Genomic DNA, 14,781 nt, shown 5'->3' with positions numbered 1-14,781 from the left:
AGCAACAAAATGCTGAGCCATAGTTAACATGAACCATCGCTTTATTATCTATTTATTTATTTATTTCATTTCTATGCTGCTCAATAGCTGACGCTCTCTGGACAGTTCACAAAAATTAAAACTATTTAGCGTTACATGTGAACACAGCCATTATAAAGAGACTAGGACTGAAATTGTTTGTTTAAGAGGGCCTCTGAAGAAGACTTTGGTCTGAAACATATTGGGCTCAATAAAAAAAATTATTCTGTACCTGGAGCTTTCCTTCTTTCCTTTTTCCTGTGATTAATGCCTTTCAGCATTCTCTTTCCCTAACAATCAGTGCTATTCAGAAAAAAGTAAGCGTGCCTAAATGCCATACAAATCCAGTGATACATAGGGAGAAATCCTATGTGGATCGACAGTCGCCTCCGACTCTGGGGGCGACCGCCTAGCCAGTGCAGGGAGGGAAGAGTGGTGAGGAGCGGATCTCCTCCTCGCTCCCCCCACCCTGCTTTCCCGGGTAGAGAGCTGATTTCGGCTGCCTAGACATGGGACCTCGGAGTGCGGGAACTGGCACCCGGACAACACATAGGATGCATTGTATTGGCATTTCCGACCTCCCCACCCCAGCTTGCCCCCAGAAACACCCCGTTTTCACCCCTCTGCACTTATCTTACAAGCATGGAGTGCAGGGCTGACCCGCGCTGCCTACAAGGCGGCACAGGAGGGGGTGGGGGTCGGTTCTCTGGGAACCGAGCTCAGAGCGCGGGCTCCAAGGTTGGTTCCTGGGAACCGACCTATCCTACGGCTATCTAGCCACTGACTAGCGGTTTTGATTACCCTATTTAAGCATATTTGACAAAATAGGAACAGAACAGTAAATCTATCTATGTCACTGCTTCTAATGCTAAGCTGGAAGCACTTTCCACATGTTATAAAATATTAAACTACAAACTAGTAAATCTGCAGACCTTTAAAAACTATTATGCATTCAGTTCACTGTATGATTCTTTAATATTCCATGATCATGGTATAAACAAAAAACAAATCTTGATAACAATACTTCCTTGGTTTCTAAAAATATTTTACTTCAAAGGTTTGATGTGAATATGCAGGATCCAATATTTTCTTGTTATAAACAGGGTGTGGGAAGGATGTATTCAAGAAAACTACAAATTTAAGTAGCTACTGTACCTATAAAAAGCCTCTAACAGCTTGAGAATCTCAATTTTGAATCACACAGCAAATCACTATATTTTCATGGAAACTGCAACATTAAGCACTGATTAACACATATCTCCTGGGATATTCTTGCATGCGCCATGCAAGAATATCCCCACCAACATCTTATGCACATGACTATCTACAAAATGAAAATATGCTACAAATGTAAAAAAGAAATTGCATATGAAACTGTCAGGGGAAATATCCAGGTGACTCAAAACACATACTATCCATTAAATACGATTGCATACTGTGCATGACAATTAAAGAAAGAAAAATAAATAGATGTAAATCAACTGCTCATTATAAAAACTGGATTTGAGTTCAAAAATAAATTATAAAATAAGTTTTTTTTTTAAAAAAACGATTCACTGTGATTGAAGGCTTCCGCTTACCCCTTTCTGGAGCCCCCCAAATGGGAATGTTGGGAATTTCTGCAGCAGAAAAACAGAAGAGAAAAGGGATTTCTGACTCCTGGTTCAAGGAATAATGGGTCAATTTGCCAATGGATGGGCAAAAAACAAACAAACAAAAAAATCTTGGAACACCCCTTGGCCAATTAATTCTGGGTGGGTTTTAAATTTTCATCTCTTTGTTTGTTTCCAGGAGAAACACAAAATAATTTAACAAACAAAAGAAGTGCATTGTAGGGTAAGAGGAAACGTAACCAAAATGGTCAAAACTGTTCAAAAACCCTAATTAATGTCAAATTCACAGACAATGTACATATAAACCTGAACATTCTTAATTCTTGTCCCAAGTGAATGTATATCTAGCATGAATTTAGATAGTTGCTTCTTATATATTATATTAAATATTATTGCTATGACTTTAGTGAAAACACTAAATGTCCATACTATGAAAAAAAAAAAAAAGCTATATAACTCAACTCTTACATACAGAGTTTTTTCCGCAGATTTCAAACTATGGAATAGAGAGCATAAGCACACTCCCACTATGCAATGCTATTGTGTAATCACCAGTTAATTCAATTGCATTTATGTAGAGAGCCCATTACAAAAAGAGAGGGTATTTATTCCTTCTGTATAGTGGATTGCATCTCAGATCATGTACAATTCTTTCCTTGTCTTGAAATAGCCAGTCAGAGTAAATAATCGTAGATAATTTCTTAAAAGACATTTCAACAAAGGAGAAACTACCAGATTATAAAATAATGAGAATTATAAAGAAAATAAATAGGTATTAGCTGGAATCTGAACAGAAAATCCAAACTGAATGTTTGCACATATTATATATTTTAATGGTGAACAGTTCCTTATCAGTTGCACCTGTGCTCTTTTGATTACAGAAAGTGGGCACAGAAGAATTCCATATGAATATCCCTGCTCCTTGAGTAAGTGCCGATAGCTGTAGAATAACCCCAACTCCCTGATATTCCACACTTAACCATGAATGGGAAGAATTGCACATCTCGAAAGGCATCTGCAACCTGCCTATATAATGTTGCTACAGGCCCTGGATCCCTTCATGCAAGCACAAGTCACTCACAGTGACTGTGTACTCAAATCTAGATTCAGTGGTCACCTATAGTACCCATAAGCCAGTGCAACTGAGTAAATCTCATAGTACAAAAGCATCCAAGGCCTGTATTAATAGGAATGAGATGCCCTTGGCACATGCGAACCCACCACTGCCCACTGAGTAGAGAAAAGCCCACCCTTTCCTTCCTCAGTAACAATGGTGGCAGTGGTGAGTCAAAGCTGCTATTACCAATGCAGACGATTATGAGCCTTGCTAGTGTTTGAGCCTTTGCTAATGTTTGGGCCTTTGCTAGTCAAGCTTGGATGCCATTTTTGGTAACGTCACCTATGGCTCTTTCGCAATAACAGTGTTAACAGTGGCCATCTTTCCTGTGGCTTTAGCGACAGCATTGTAGTGCCCCTGAGAGTTGGTAACATTATCAGCCTGCATTATTCCTGCATTCACATGGATTATTCTACAGGTGTTGACCTAGGCCTTGTGATACAGCTTAGAGGAGAAGCTGCCAGAATCCCCCCAAATCTGGCTTATTCCAAAATGCCTTATTTCAGACCAGCAGCAACCCTATTAGAAAGTCTTCTATATGTCCTTCGTTGTAAGAGATTTCACATTAAAAACAACAAAGATCTTCCTAGAAATCAAGGAAAGATGCTTCGTTTATGTGCTCTCCACTAATCCAACTGAAAATGTCCACAACAGAGTGTACAGTTACGAAATGGGACAAGTATGCTCATAGACACCCATCAAATATCGCAAAATGGGAAGGGAGTTGGCCAAGAAACTGTTGTTTCTCAAGCAGGATGGGAGAAAAGCACCTGCTATGCTCCTTCCTTCTATGTAGAAGAGGGATGCCATTCATCTGCATTCTAGTTATCCCTCTTCCCCAAATCACAGGCCAGCAATGGTAATCTGGCACATAAGAGAGGAAATCTAGGTCTTGTGGCCAGGTGCTCCTTAGCCTCACTCGAACATAGGATACTAAGGGTTGGATCCAGATGTTAGTTAGTTAGTTAGTTAGTTAATTTATTTATTTAATGTCTGTACTGCCCAATAGCCAAAGCTCTCTGGGCGGTTCACAAAAATTAGTCATTTAGTCATATGTAGACCTACTGACTAAGTGAAGTCCCATTGATTTCAATAGTTCTATTCTAGATTAAATCTAGATCCAACCCTAATACTGTCAGACATTGGCCTTACTGCGACCCAGCAAACATTGGATACTAAGGATTGGATCCAGATTTAGTCATACATAGAGTAGACTTACTGAAATCAGTGGGACTTAAGATAGCCATGACTTACATCCCATTGATTTCAATAGGGCTACTTTAAGTATGACTAAATCTGGACCTAATACTGTCATATGTTGGTTCATCTAGCACAGTACTGTGTAGACTAGGAGCACCTCTCCGGGTTTTCAGACAGGATTCTTTCCCAGACCTACCAGGAGATGTCAGGGGTTGAACCTGGGACCTTTGGCAAGCAAACCATGTACTCTACCACTTCCCCTAAACAAATGGTCATTGGTTAAGCTTGGGAAAAGCATGTGAAGGATACCTCTCCGCCAAGAACAGTGCGATGGTGCTAGCTTGGTTCAGCACTATCACGAAGTTGATTCACTGGTGGAGAAGTGGTGCATTGTCTGAATCTTGGCATCGTGACGTGCACCTCTCAGACTAATAGAGGACAGCACTGTAACAGTGCTGCCTAAAAGCAAAGCTTTCATAGTCTTGATCTATTGGGTGATCGAGACGTTTGAACTGAGTGCAGGCACAACTTCCCCCAGCATATAACGTCGTCATATGACAACACAGCAGTCATCTCTTAGGTTAAGGGAAATGTGGCAGGGGACGCTCTTCCTCCTGCTTGCAGGAGATGTATGTTGGGAGCCTAAAATCCCCAGAATTCTCAGCGTGGTAGAATTTCCAGCTGCTGATGAGAGTTCTGCTTTCTGCTAACCTTCACACAGTTTGACCCATGTCCCTATCTGCTGTTTGTTCTATTTGGGGTGGGGGCAGATGGAAGAACTTTAGATTTTCATTCGAGTTCTAAGATATCTGGAGCACCGGCAATGCCCCAAAGTGGCAAACAGATTGGGGGTGGGGAGTTAGAAATAGGATCTAAATGACTGGGCTAGATAGCAGCTAATGCAGAGAGCTGTGAGTATTTAGGAGTTTCCACATTCTTCTCCCCAGTACATGTGGAATCTCTAGTTACACACAAAAACTGTTCCTTCATAGAAGATGGTGGGAAATCTTTTGCATGCAAAGGTTATACCCAATGTCATAATCAGTCAGTCCAATGTCAAGACTGGATAGCTTGGTTGGCTGGGATTAAACTAAAAGCAAATATCTGTAATTCAGATTCAGTTGGAAGACTGAGCCAAATTTCTCAATCTCACATTTTTGTTTATTGATGCTTGAACGTAGGCCCATGAGACAGTCACAGCATTGGTAGGTTTCCTGTGGTTAAGATCCCATACAAAGGGTTGGGTTCTAATTCATGTTTAGAGTAGACCTACTGAAATCAATGAGATTTAAGTTAGTCAATAGGTCTACTCTAAGTATGACTAAGGGCACAATCCTATGCATGTTTAGACAGAAAAAAGTTCTACAATTCCTAGCATTCCCCAGCCAGCATTGGAACTGTAGGTCCTTTTTCCATCTAAATGTGCACAGGATTGTACCTTATGTCTGGATCCAGCCCAATGGGAACTTGCATTTTATTGGTGACAGTGCTATTACTGGTATTTTTCATGAAAATGCAGGAAGCAGTATGAAACAGTATATATTATGGTAAGGAAATAGTGAACAACAATGGAGCCTGTTACCTAATATTAAGATTTTGTCAATACCAACATTGAACCAAAGATACTGAAAGGAATAATATATTCCTTCAACTTTTAAAATCTTTCATCTTTTAAAATTTCACTGTGGATTCTTTTAGATGTCTTTCAGTATTTTGCATCTTTTAATGCATTGCCTGCATGCATTTGCTCTGACCAGTGATTTGATTTCTTGCAGGCATTGGGGGGATCCAATGCACACCTGGAGCTCTCTGCACCCTGCAAAGGCATTTCTTTTGCTTCAGAGGAGAAATCAGCACCAAACACACATTCTGTTGTGAATACAGAACCACTGTCTCCATTGAAGTGAATGGGGAGAGTATGCAAGAGGTCTGTGTGTTCACTGGAATGCAGTAGGGAATGCCCACCATTCAAATTTCTTTTCACCATCAATATGATCACCTAAAATGTTTTAGTAATTTTTTGGAAAAATTAAACTTTCCCCAGAGTCTTGGGGCAGTATCCAATAAGCCGCTTAAGCCTCGCCAATTCTCCTGTACTCCACAGATTTCTTTTCGCAAGTGGCGCCCACCACTTAAGGGAGATTTAGCACTTCCGAAGCTCACGTAAGGGAGCTCCGCCAACCTCCTTCCTTCCTGAAATGAGTGTTTGCCCTCATTTTGAGGCTTCCTCTAGGAAGCGCTAAAACTTCCTTGCTCTAGCGGTGGTCCTGCTTGCACAACGGAATTGGCGGGACCCACTGCTGGCGGAAGGGAATCTGCGGGGGCGTAAGCTCCCTGTTGGATACTGTTCCTGCATTTAGAGATGACAATCAACTAATCACTGCTACTCTGCAAACCCAGAAGACTGATTGAAATGAATGGAGACTGTGGAGTGATGTAGGTGGGTTCCATGTTTTGCCACAGTTCCCATACGGTTATATTAGTGTTCTGAGCTTAGCAATGAACAAAGATGACATGTTTTGGTGAAACTCCATAAATGTTTTCCAGAACTCCAGTTCAACCCATTAATGTGCTTGGTGGATTGTACCCCAAATGAGTATTCCAGGAGAGTCTGTTGTTTTGTTAAAGCATCTGTTAGCTGCTAAAGGAAAGACAAAAACCAACGCAGTCTTTTTATTGGATTAATCTGATTTTCGTCTTTTGTGCTGCCAGCTATCAAGATTGTCAAATAAACCAGATTTGATTCATAAATAATAGTTCCATTATCTCTACAGGGGCACTGGTCAGAGTACCTGAAATTTTAATTCACTTGTTCAGCTAAATTTCATCCTCAGTTCATGGCCATAAAATTCTGTATTGACAAACTTTCAAACCAACTTTGACTCTGAGGTATCTAGTCAACATTTTTCTTCTGTGTGGATATTAGTTTATTGAATAAGTGGCATCTGTTTTCCTCCACATCACTGGTGGAGTAGGTATTTCCTTTTGACAGCTTTGCACGATTTATGGCTTTGCATGCTCTGAAGAAAAATAGTACTAAGCAAAAAATTCCAATTCATTACCTCTTAGTACTTAATTAAGTTCATACACATTGCACACTATAGGTGAACCCTGAAATGCCTATGACAGCAAGTTATATTATCTTTCTTTCAAAGACAGAATGACTTTTAATTATTTTGACCTCTTTTTTCCCATCTGTGATATCCCTATATTTTCCTTCTGTTTTGTTCCTCTTTCTAACAGAGGTACAAAACCAACATTATATTCTGAACCATTTTCTCTTATCTGTGTGTTTAGATACTATTTTTTTTATCAAATAATAAAGCCAACCTATGACCATTATCTGTATGTTTCATACAGCAGCAGATGAATTGCATTGTACAGGTTCCTCCTAATATGCTCTGGTGGCGAAAAGGGTAACAGCCTAATAAAAGCAGAAAGCAATGGCACCAGCAGATTCAGAAATACGAGTGCCCATGTTTTACCTGTCAGGGTTCTGCGTACAAACATGCATCTGTAAGAGGATCCGTTGGGTGAAAGTCTTAAAGCATTGCCCGCATTTCCAAAGATGCCAGTCACTGAACTCAGAATTTAATTGGCTTGTTGAAGTTGGGCTTGCAAGGACTCGCTGGTTTTTTACACTGATCTGGTTAAATCCTGATTCGATAGAGCCTGATTTATCCAGAAGAGAGAAATTCCTGTTACATGGAGTCTGAGGAAATACTATGGACCGCTGTGGAGTGGCAGAGGGTAGTTTGCTACTTTTGTTAAATGGCTGGAGGGTGTCTTGTCTTGACATGGCTTCCATTACAGTTGAAGGAACATTCACTAGGAAAAGAAGGGAAAAAGATTTTTCTTAGCATCACAACAAAGTTTTCAGAGACATGACAAATTATTTGGGTTAATGTAACACACACACACACCCCTTCACACACACACATACAAGGTCTGTTTTCCATTCACTGAACAGAACAAGAGTTTAATACTAATGATGCAGATGAAACGGACTATCACACTGAACTCAGGCTTGGTCTACACATGCAGCAGCATGAGGTGGGAAAGAGATCCTGGAGTTCTAAGGTAGTACAATGAACTCTGTGTATTCAGAGGGCAGGTTGGAGATTCCATTTTTTAATGCTCCCTTATGTAATAAACTCCCTGGAAATGAAAAACTATCGGAACAGGAAGTGAGATAGGCTAGAACATTTCTCTCTGATGTCATAGCTTTCTGCTTGCATGAATCATTCAAAAATGGGACCTCCCACTTGCGACTAGGTGGTGCAGTCCACCTTACCCCTTCAGGTTTCTACTACCTCCATCTACTGCATGTCTGGACCAGACCTCAGCAATGGCTGTCCTGAGATACTTGTGAAGATGTTTGAGAATTTGGAAAACCTAGAGAATGACACCAAAATAAGTTAGTTCATTATGAGATAGTGTGATGTCATATTGTATCTGCCATCTTTACAAATCTCTTCATTGTAGACTTTTGCAATCATGTCTGTGAGGAATAGAAAAGGTACACAAACATTTTAGGCTATACAATGTAGTCCTCTATGACGTAAACAGAAGCTAGTTTCTCACAAAGTGACAGCTGTCATACAAGTATATCTGACATCTATCTGTCTGGGTTTTATTGAGCAGGAGGTGTTTGGGGATGGAGAAAGGTAGGCATTTTATAGCTTGTAGCCCCTCATCCCTCATGAGTTGAAAATACTATTCTAGTTTGGGTTATAGATACACTAGCAGAACACACTACATGCCCTACTTAATACTGGTTGACTTTGCCCATGAAATCTGAGCACATGTATTTCGAAGTAAGCATCACTAACATCAATGAAGCTAAACATATAAGCATGTTTAAGATTGGGATGTAAGGTGCTTTAAAGCATATATACTTAAATCCTTGGGATTGTGGAACTGCACATGCTCAGAGCCACTACTAAAGCATCTTGATAATTGCTTGGGGCCGGAGAAGTACTTCAGCTTCCTTCAAACATGGTGGCTATAGGAAACCTCCTTGGTTCTTATCCAGGGACAGGCAGTCTGTGGAGATTAGAGACCCAGGGTCCTTCCAGATGAGGCTTTTATCATGCCAGCAACCTGCCTCATTCGTGTCCATCTTCCACATGTCATATTCCCTTTGTAACCTTCCCATCTTTTCTCACTGATTCTTCTGTCTTTTACTTTCCACAAAAAAATCCATTAAGAAAAGATGGAAGAGCTACACAATGTCTTGTGATTGGTAGTGCTTGGACACCACTGTGTGGAAGCATCTCCACATAAATAAAAGTAAGCAACTGGCAGATGCTTTTTTGTTCAAAAGCCATTGCTTATTACTTAACTACATATGGTCACGATGGAGAACGAGGTGCTATCTTTGGAGAAGAGACTTGAACTTTTTTTGGCTTTGCTTTGGCGTGTGAAGGTTCACTACAATAGACTCAGAGGAGAATGCTTTTCATGGAGAAGTGTCTCACAGTGTGGTTGTAGGAGATAAAGGCCTTGGACTTCCTTCACTGCCATTCCAACCCCTGTGATTGTCTATGGGCTCCTTCACACTGAGCTTTTATCCTGCAATTGAGGTTGCTCCTTCAGGGAAGTTTGCGGGCTCTTTACATGGTGCCATGACCCTGCCATGACCCTCCAGGGCGTCTCCTGCACTAAATGCCCTTTGTTCCGTTTTTAATAGATCACAGATAATGAGCTATCAAATTACCCTGTTGTGTTCCACTTGTTTTCTCTGTGAAAAGAGTAAAAGTGGCAAGACGGAGAGGTGGGGGGAAAGGAAGCAGGTGAAAAAGGGAGTTGTGATCTTGCATTTAAAACGGAAGGAGAAAGCCCCTTTTTAAATGCAGGATTTTAGGCTGGTGTAGAGATGCCCTATGATTAAGAATGAGAATTCCAGTAGCTTATGCCAGACAATATTGCAGTCTCATGCAAAATGAATGGCTTGAATCCAAAGAACTAAGAGCAGCGGTGTAGTGGTGGCAGGTTGTGCCGGGGCTTTGCTCCAGTGCTTTTTTTGAAGCCAGCCCCCAGCTGGGTTGCAGTCTACTAGGGAAGGAGGAGGGAGCAGAGGGAATGCGGGCGGCTGCCTTTTGGTTGCCTCTCTTCTACTTTGCAGAGCGGGCCAGACAAAGGGAGCGAGTGAGAGAGGGAGCCTCAGGGAGTTCTGCAGCCTCCTGCGCACCCAGCGCTGCTTTCGTCTCCTGCAACACTGGCCACCGGTTCAGGGCTGCTGCTGGCCATGGCAGCAGCGGAATGGTGGTGGTGGTGCTGCCACCATTATTTACTTACGGGTCAAGGCAGCTGGCTGGTTTGTGCCAGTTTTTAGGATTTGTCACACAAACCTATGCATGTTTACTCAAAAGTCAGTCCCACTATGTTCAATTGCCAATTGGGCTTTCTCCCAGTTAAGTGTGTGTAGAACTGCAGCCTTAGGTGCCTTTCCAAGATCTCTGTGAATTTAATTCGAAATAAAGACCCATTGGATTGCACTGTTAATTCTTGAACATTAATTTCTACAGTAAGTAGAATTGCCAAATGCAATCTGATCTGTCAGCTACACTTTTTGGTACAAGGTTGGCATGTACTTGGGCAAACAAACCCTGGTGGAGGGAAGGGAAACAGCAAAAAATCAGTTGGGGGGAGAGGAGAAAGAAGGTATGTGTGGGTGTGTGGTTCAATACAGCTGGGTGTGTGGATATTTCTGTTGCGGGATGGGAGAGATATAATGAAGGCACTTAGGAAAGGCTAAAGGGTAATGTTGGGGTGCTAAAAGAGTGAGCAAGGGGGCTGTTTAAATGAGAAGGGATCTGTCCACAAGGGCTGAGTTGAGAGGGTGAAGCTTCCAAAGGGTATCATATTTTGAAAACCTAAAATGTTAATGTTTGAGTGAGTGAGTGAAAAAGATTAACACCCCTGCATTTTTTCTCAGACATCCAGCTGAAATACCCCTGCCTTATTCTCAGCTGCACTGTTTTTGGATCCCAGTGGAATCTTACTGCATATCTTACAAAGTTGTACAATCTTAGAAGGGGGCGTGGCTGTGACTGTCACGAAGGGGCCCTGCACTTCTGAATTTGCCACTACACTACTGAGTAAGAGCAGAGTTTCCACTCACCAACAGGACTCTCCCACCTCCTATTTCCCGCTGCAGTTCCTTGCCATGTCCCCCCCACCAATAAGATACATCTGAGGTGCAGAAAACTCTCTGGAACAGTATGGGATGTGGTTGGAGGGGTGGATGGCACTGAAAGGGAAATTAGTGGAAACTGGGGACCCCTACTTGCATGGGTGGCAGTGCTTTCTGCTAATGCAAGAAGCTCTTTTGGATCCCAGTGAATGTATTCAGTATATGTACTTAATTAAGCACCCATCTAGATGTAACATTGTTCAGTCAATCGCTAATTGTGCAAAACACAATAATAGAAAAGTAAATAGGAGCCACAGCGGGGGCCCTATGGTGGAAGGAGGGGATGCTTTAATCCTTTGCCCTCACTGTGGTCCTGATCTGGATTCACCTACTGCAGCTCCTATTGGTGTTGTGGAGAATGCTTCTGTTGATGCCATCATGGGAGTTTCTTCCAATTTAAATAGCAGACACTGGGGATGGGATCCAAACTGGTACAAGGGTGGGGACAAGTTGTTAAAGTCCCTCATCCCTGCTACAGTCCCAGTCCAGCTCATGCCCCCCCCATGCATGCAGTTAGAAATTGTGTGAATAACATCCCACCTAGTTTGACCCTAAGAACAGAATTTAGTTCAACACAAGTCAATTTAAGAGAAACAATTTATACCTACATTTCCCATTATTTCTCCCTTTGCAAATTTACACTCCCCATGAAAAGATGGTGTAAAATAAACTTTCCTATGCAAACATATACAAATAAACTTTCCTATGCAAACATATACAAAGAAGAATGTTACTTTACTAGCAGTGCAATCTTATGCATGTCTTCTCAAGAGTAAATCCCATTGAGTTTAATGGGGCTTACTCCCAGGTAAGCATGTACAGGACTGCAGCCTTATAGTGCAATCCTATGCAGTCTACCCAGAAGTAAGTCCTATTGAATTCAATGGGACATTCACAGGCAAGGTTGCAATCCTACATACAGTCTTATATGGGAGTACATCCCATTGAACTCAGTGGCACTTACTTCTGAATAAACATGCATAAGATTGTGATATTGCTTTCAGATTTGAGATTTATTAAATAAATTATAGCGAAGAGTGAATAATTGCAGCTGATTTCTTAAGTCACAAATGGCTACTCTGTTTACAGGTGTTTGCTGTTCTTGTTGTTTTTAATTAACTTATATCATAAACCAAAAAATCAGCTATATATCCTGTAACACATAATATCAATGTTCTTCTCACACTGTATGTGTCCTCTCAGCTAGAACATACATGGCAATCCATTGTATCTGCATATAGATCGATCTATAATGTGCTCTTCCATCATCACTGTAGACTGCAGAAGAGTCTGAAAATATAATGGTGTGCCTACTACTACTACTACACACACACACACAATTGTTGTTGAAGCTGTTAATTTGTTTAATTATTTATACAGTGTCTTTGGTGTGCACAGCACTTTACAGAGAATAAGAGAGCTGCCCTGCAGCTTACCATCTAACATTCAGAACAAGGAAACAACAGGAAGAGGAGGGAAATGGAGCCAGGGTAAACAGGATAAACAAAAAAAGCAATAAAGGTTGTTTCAGTTGAGTATACTTGGGCTTAGTTACAGGTTGAGTTACGGTAGGACACTGAAACTAGGAGGTTGTGTCCAAAGTTTCACAAAAAAGGTGGGCAGAGTGATGTGTGTATTTTTCCACTCAGTTGCTCCAATCCAGGTAGGAGTCATAACTCTGCAGAAGTCTGATACAAACCCTGGGACTGTCCATCACACAGGGGCTATGAGTGCATAGATCCAGCAGTTGCACACGCATATATTTGGATCAGGGCCCTACTCTTTTGAATAGTTCATATGTCATCCCTCTAATTTTCCCACTTGGATTAAATATGCAAATAAAATTCTTCCTATGAATCAGATGGCAGAGTTTAGCAATACGGTCAGTGATCATTCTAGATGAAAGATAGTAGAAAGGCTGCATACTTTAATGCTGCATTTTGATGGTTTGTGTGTCACTCTGTAAACAGCATAAAGGGCTTTGTGATGGCCTTGGACCAAGACACAAATTTCATACCTTATGCTGATCTCAAATTTCAAAATAGATTTGGAAAATTTGTGATAACTCATGATCGCCAATGTGCAGTAGGCTCCAAGACTCAGCTCCATGTGGATTCTCCATAAAATGTGGCTCCAAAATCACATTAAAATGGGAAGAAAGATTATATCCTGTCTTTTAATTAAAAATATTTTTGCAGCCATGGTATTTGTGTTGTGTTATTTTTATTCCAGTTTATAGCCTACTTCTCAATTTTACAATTTTCAAACCCTGTTTGTTTGTAACAGCCGAATTTTTGCATCTCTTAATATCACATTGCTACACTCGATGTTCAGTTCCATTCTCCACCTACCAAGCAATAGTTTTACTCCGTGTCTTAAAACTGGATGTCTTAACTTGGAAAATTCACATTAATTAAATGCAAATTAAATGTTCACAGATTTTGTATATAGTTTAAGAAGGACAAGGAACTAATTGTAATGCTAAATATGAGACAAGAATTTATGGGATGTACTTTTGTAGATAAAATAAGGCACTTACAGTTCTCATCCTGCGCAATGCACTGTAAAGGGATTCCAAAGAAAGATGTGTAGCTGTCATTATACCACACCAACAACTCTGTGCCCCTGGGAATATCCATGCAAGCTCGGTAGAATATATTTGACCTGGACATAACAAAAAAAAGAGCATGAACGAATGCTTGGGACATAATTCTTAAGGAGCATCCATCTGATCAGCACAAGAGAGAAAAGACATAATATCCTGGTGAAGGCTCCACTCCATCAAGATCCGCATGTTTCTAGCTGACCTGGCCCCTCCCTGTCCCAAATGCCATCTCGGGGTTATTTAAATTAGAACCAGTTTGCCCTAAGGAGAGGAGAGAAAAGGCAGAACAGCCTGTCTTCAAGTAACTGGAATGAAGAAAGCAGTATGAGAAGATCATGGGAGAACAATCAGCCTGTGACAAGCATGGAAGGTAGCTATTATGAATGACATTTTTGAACCCCAGTGGTATACGTATCCTCGGTGTTTTCATGTATTTTTATTGTATGTTGCTTCAAGCAGGTGCTGTTGTTGGTTTTTAGAAGGAAAGCTATACATAAATAAAATAAATGAGTCAATAAATGAATTCTAAATAGTGCCCCCATAAAGTAGAATAACAAACCAAAAGGTAATCTAAACTCTGAACACATTGAAATATGTTTAATAATAAGTATATAATTTTGGTATGACATCCTTTAGGATGTTTTTAATATATTTTAAAATTTATTTCCATAAATCTGAAATATTTTTCTAGCCCTACAATGTTTTGTCTACAAATAAGCTGGCTGGAGAATGCTGAGAGTTGTAGGACTTTTTTCTGTCTAAACATGCATAGGGTTGTGCCTTTAGAGTGCAACCCCCTGATGTTGCCTGATGAAGGGGGTTGGGGTACGGTGGAGAGGCCCCTCCATCAGCAGGGAGGAGCTCTGCCACTGCAGAGGCTCCCACTCCATCTCCCAGTAGCGTGGCAGGTTTCTGCTGGCAGTAGCCACTGTACAGCCCCAAAACAGGGTGTTCTGGAGGTGGGGATGATCTGGCTTTGTTTCCAGTGGATCGAAAGACAGGCCCATCAGCAATGCCAATACAGCCAATT

At 41.0% G+C, this 14,781-nt stretch overlaps 1 protein-coding gene across 2 annotated transcripts in view; it reads right to left on the bottom strand.

The window, feature by feature from the left end:
* Positions 1 to 14,781, bottom strand: part of PRDM6 (PR/SET domain 6) — a 117,826-nt gene that overhangs the window by 22,110 nt on the left and 80,935 nt on the right. Inside the window, exons 4-6 of one of the 2 annotated variants that reach the window (XM_084833966.1) lie at positions 13,686 to 13,810; positions 7,434 to 7,776; positions 1,599 to 1,637 (exon numbers count right to left, since the gene is read on the bottom strand). In XM_084833966.1, coding sequence (XP_084690092.1) covers positions 1,599 to 1,637; positions 7,434 to 7,776; positions 13,686 to 13,810 — 507 coding nt within the window. The remainder of the gene's footprint in view (positions 1 to 1,598; positions 1,638 to 7,433; positions 7,777 to 13,685; positions 13,811 to 14,781) is intronic. The other variant, XM_084833967.1, reaches the window with a different exon arrangement.

This window comes from Heloderma suspectum, chromosome 2, assembly GCF_057233095.1.
Source record: "Heloderma suspectum isolate Gila_16-S chromosome 2, 16-S_ref, whole genome shotgun sequence".
Lineage (NCBI taxonomy): Eukaryota > Metazoa > Chordata > Lepidosauria > Squamata > Helodermatidae > Heloderma > Heloderma suspectum.
The sequence above is the reverse complement of the archived record's forward strand: the minus strand, read 5'-3'. Positions and strand labels throughout refer to the sequence as shown.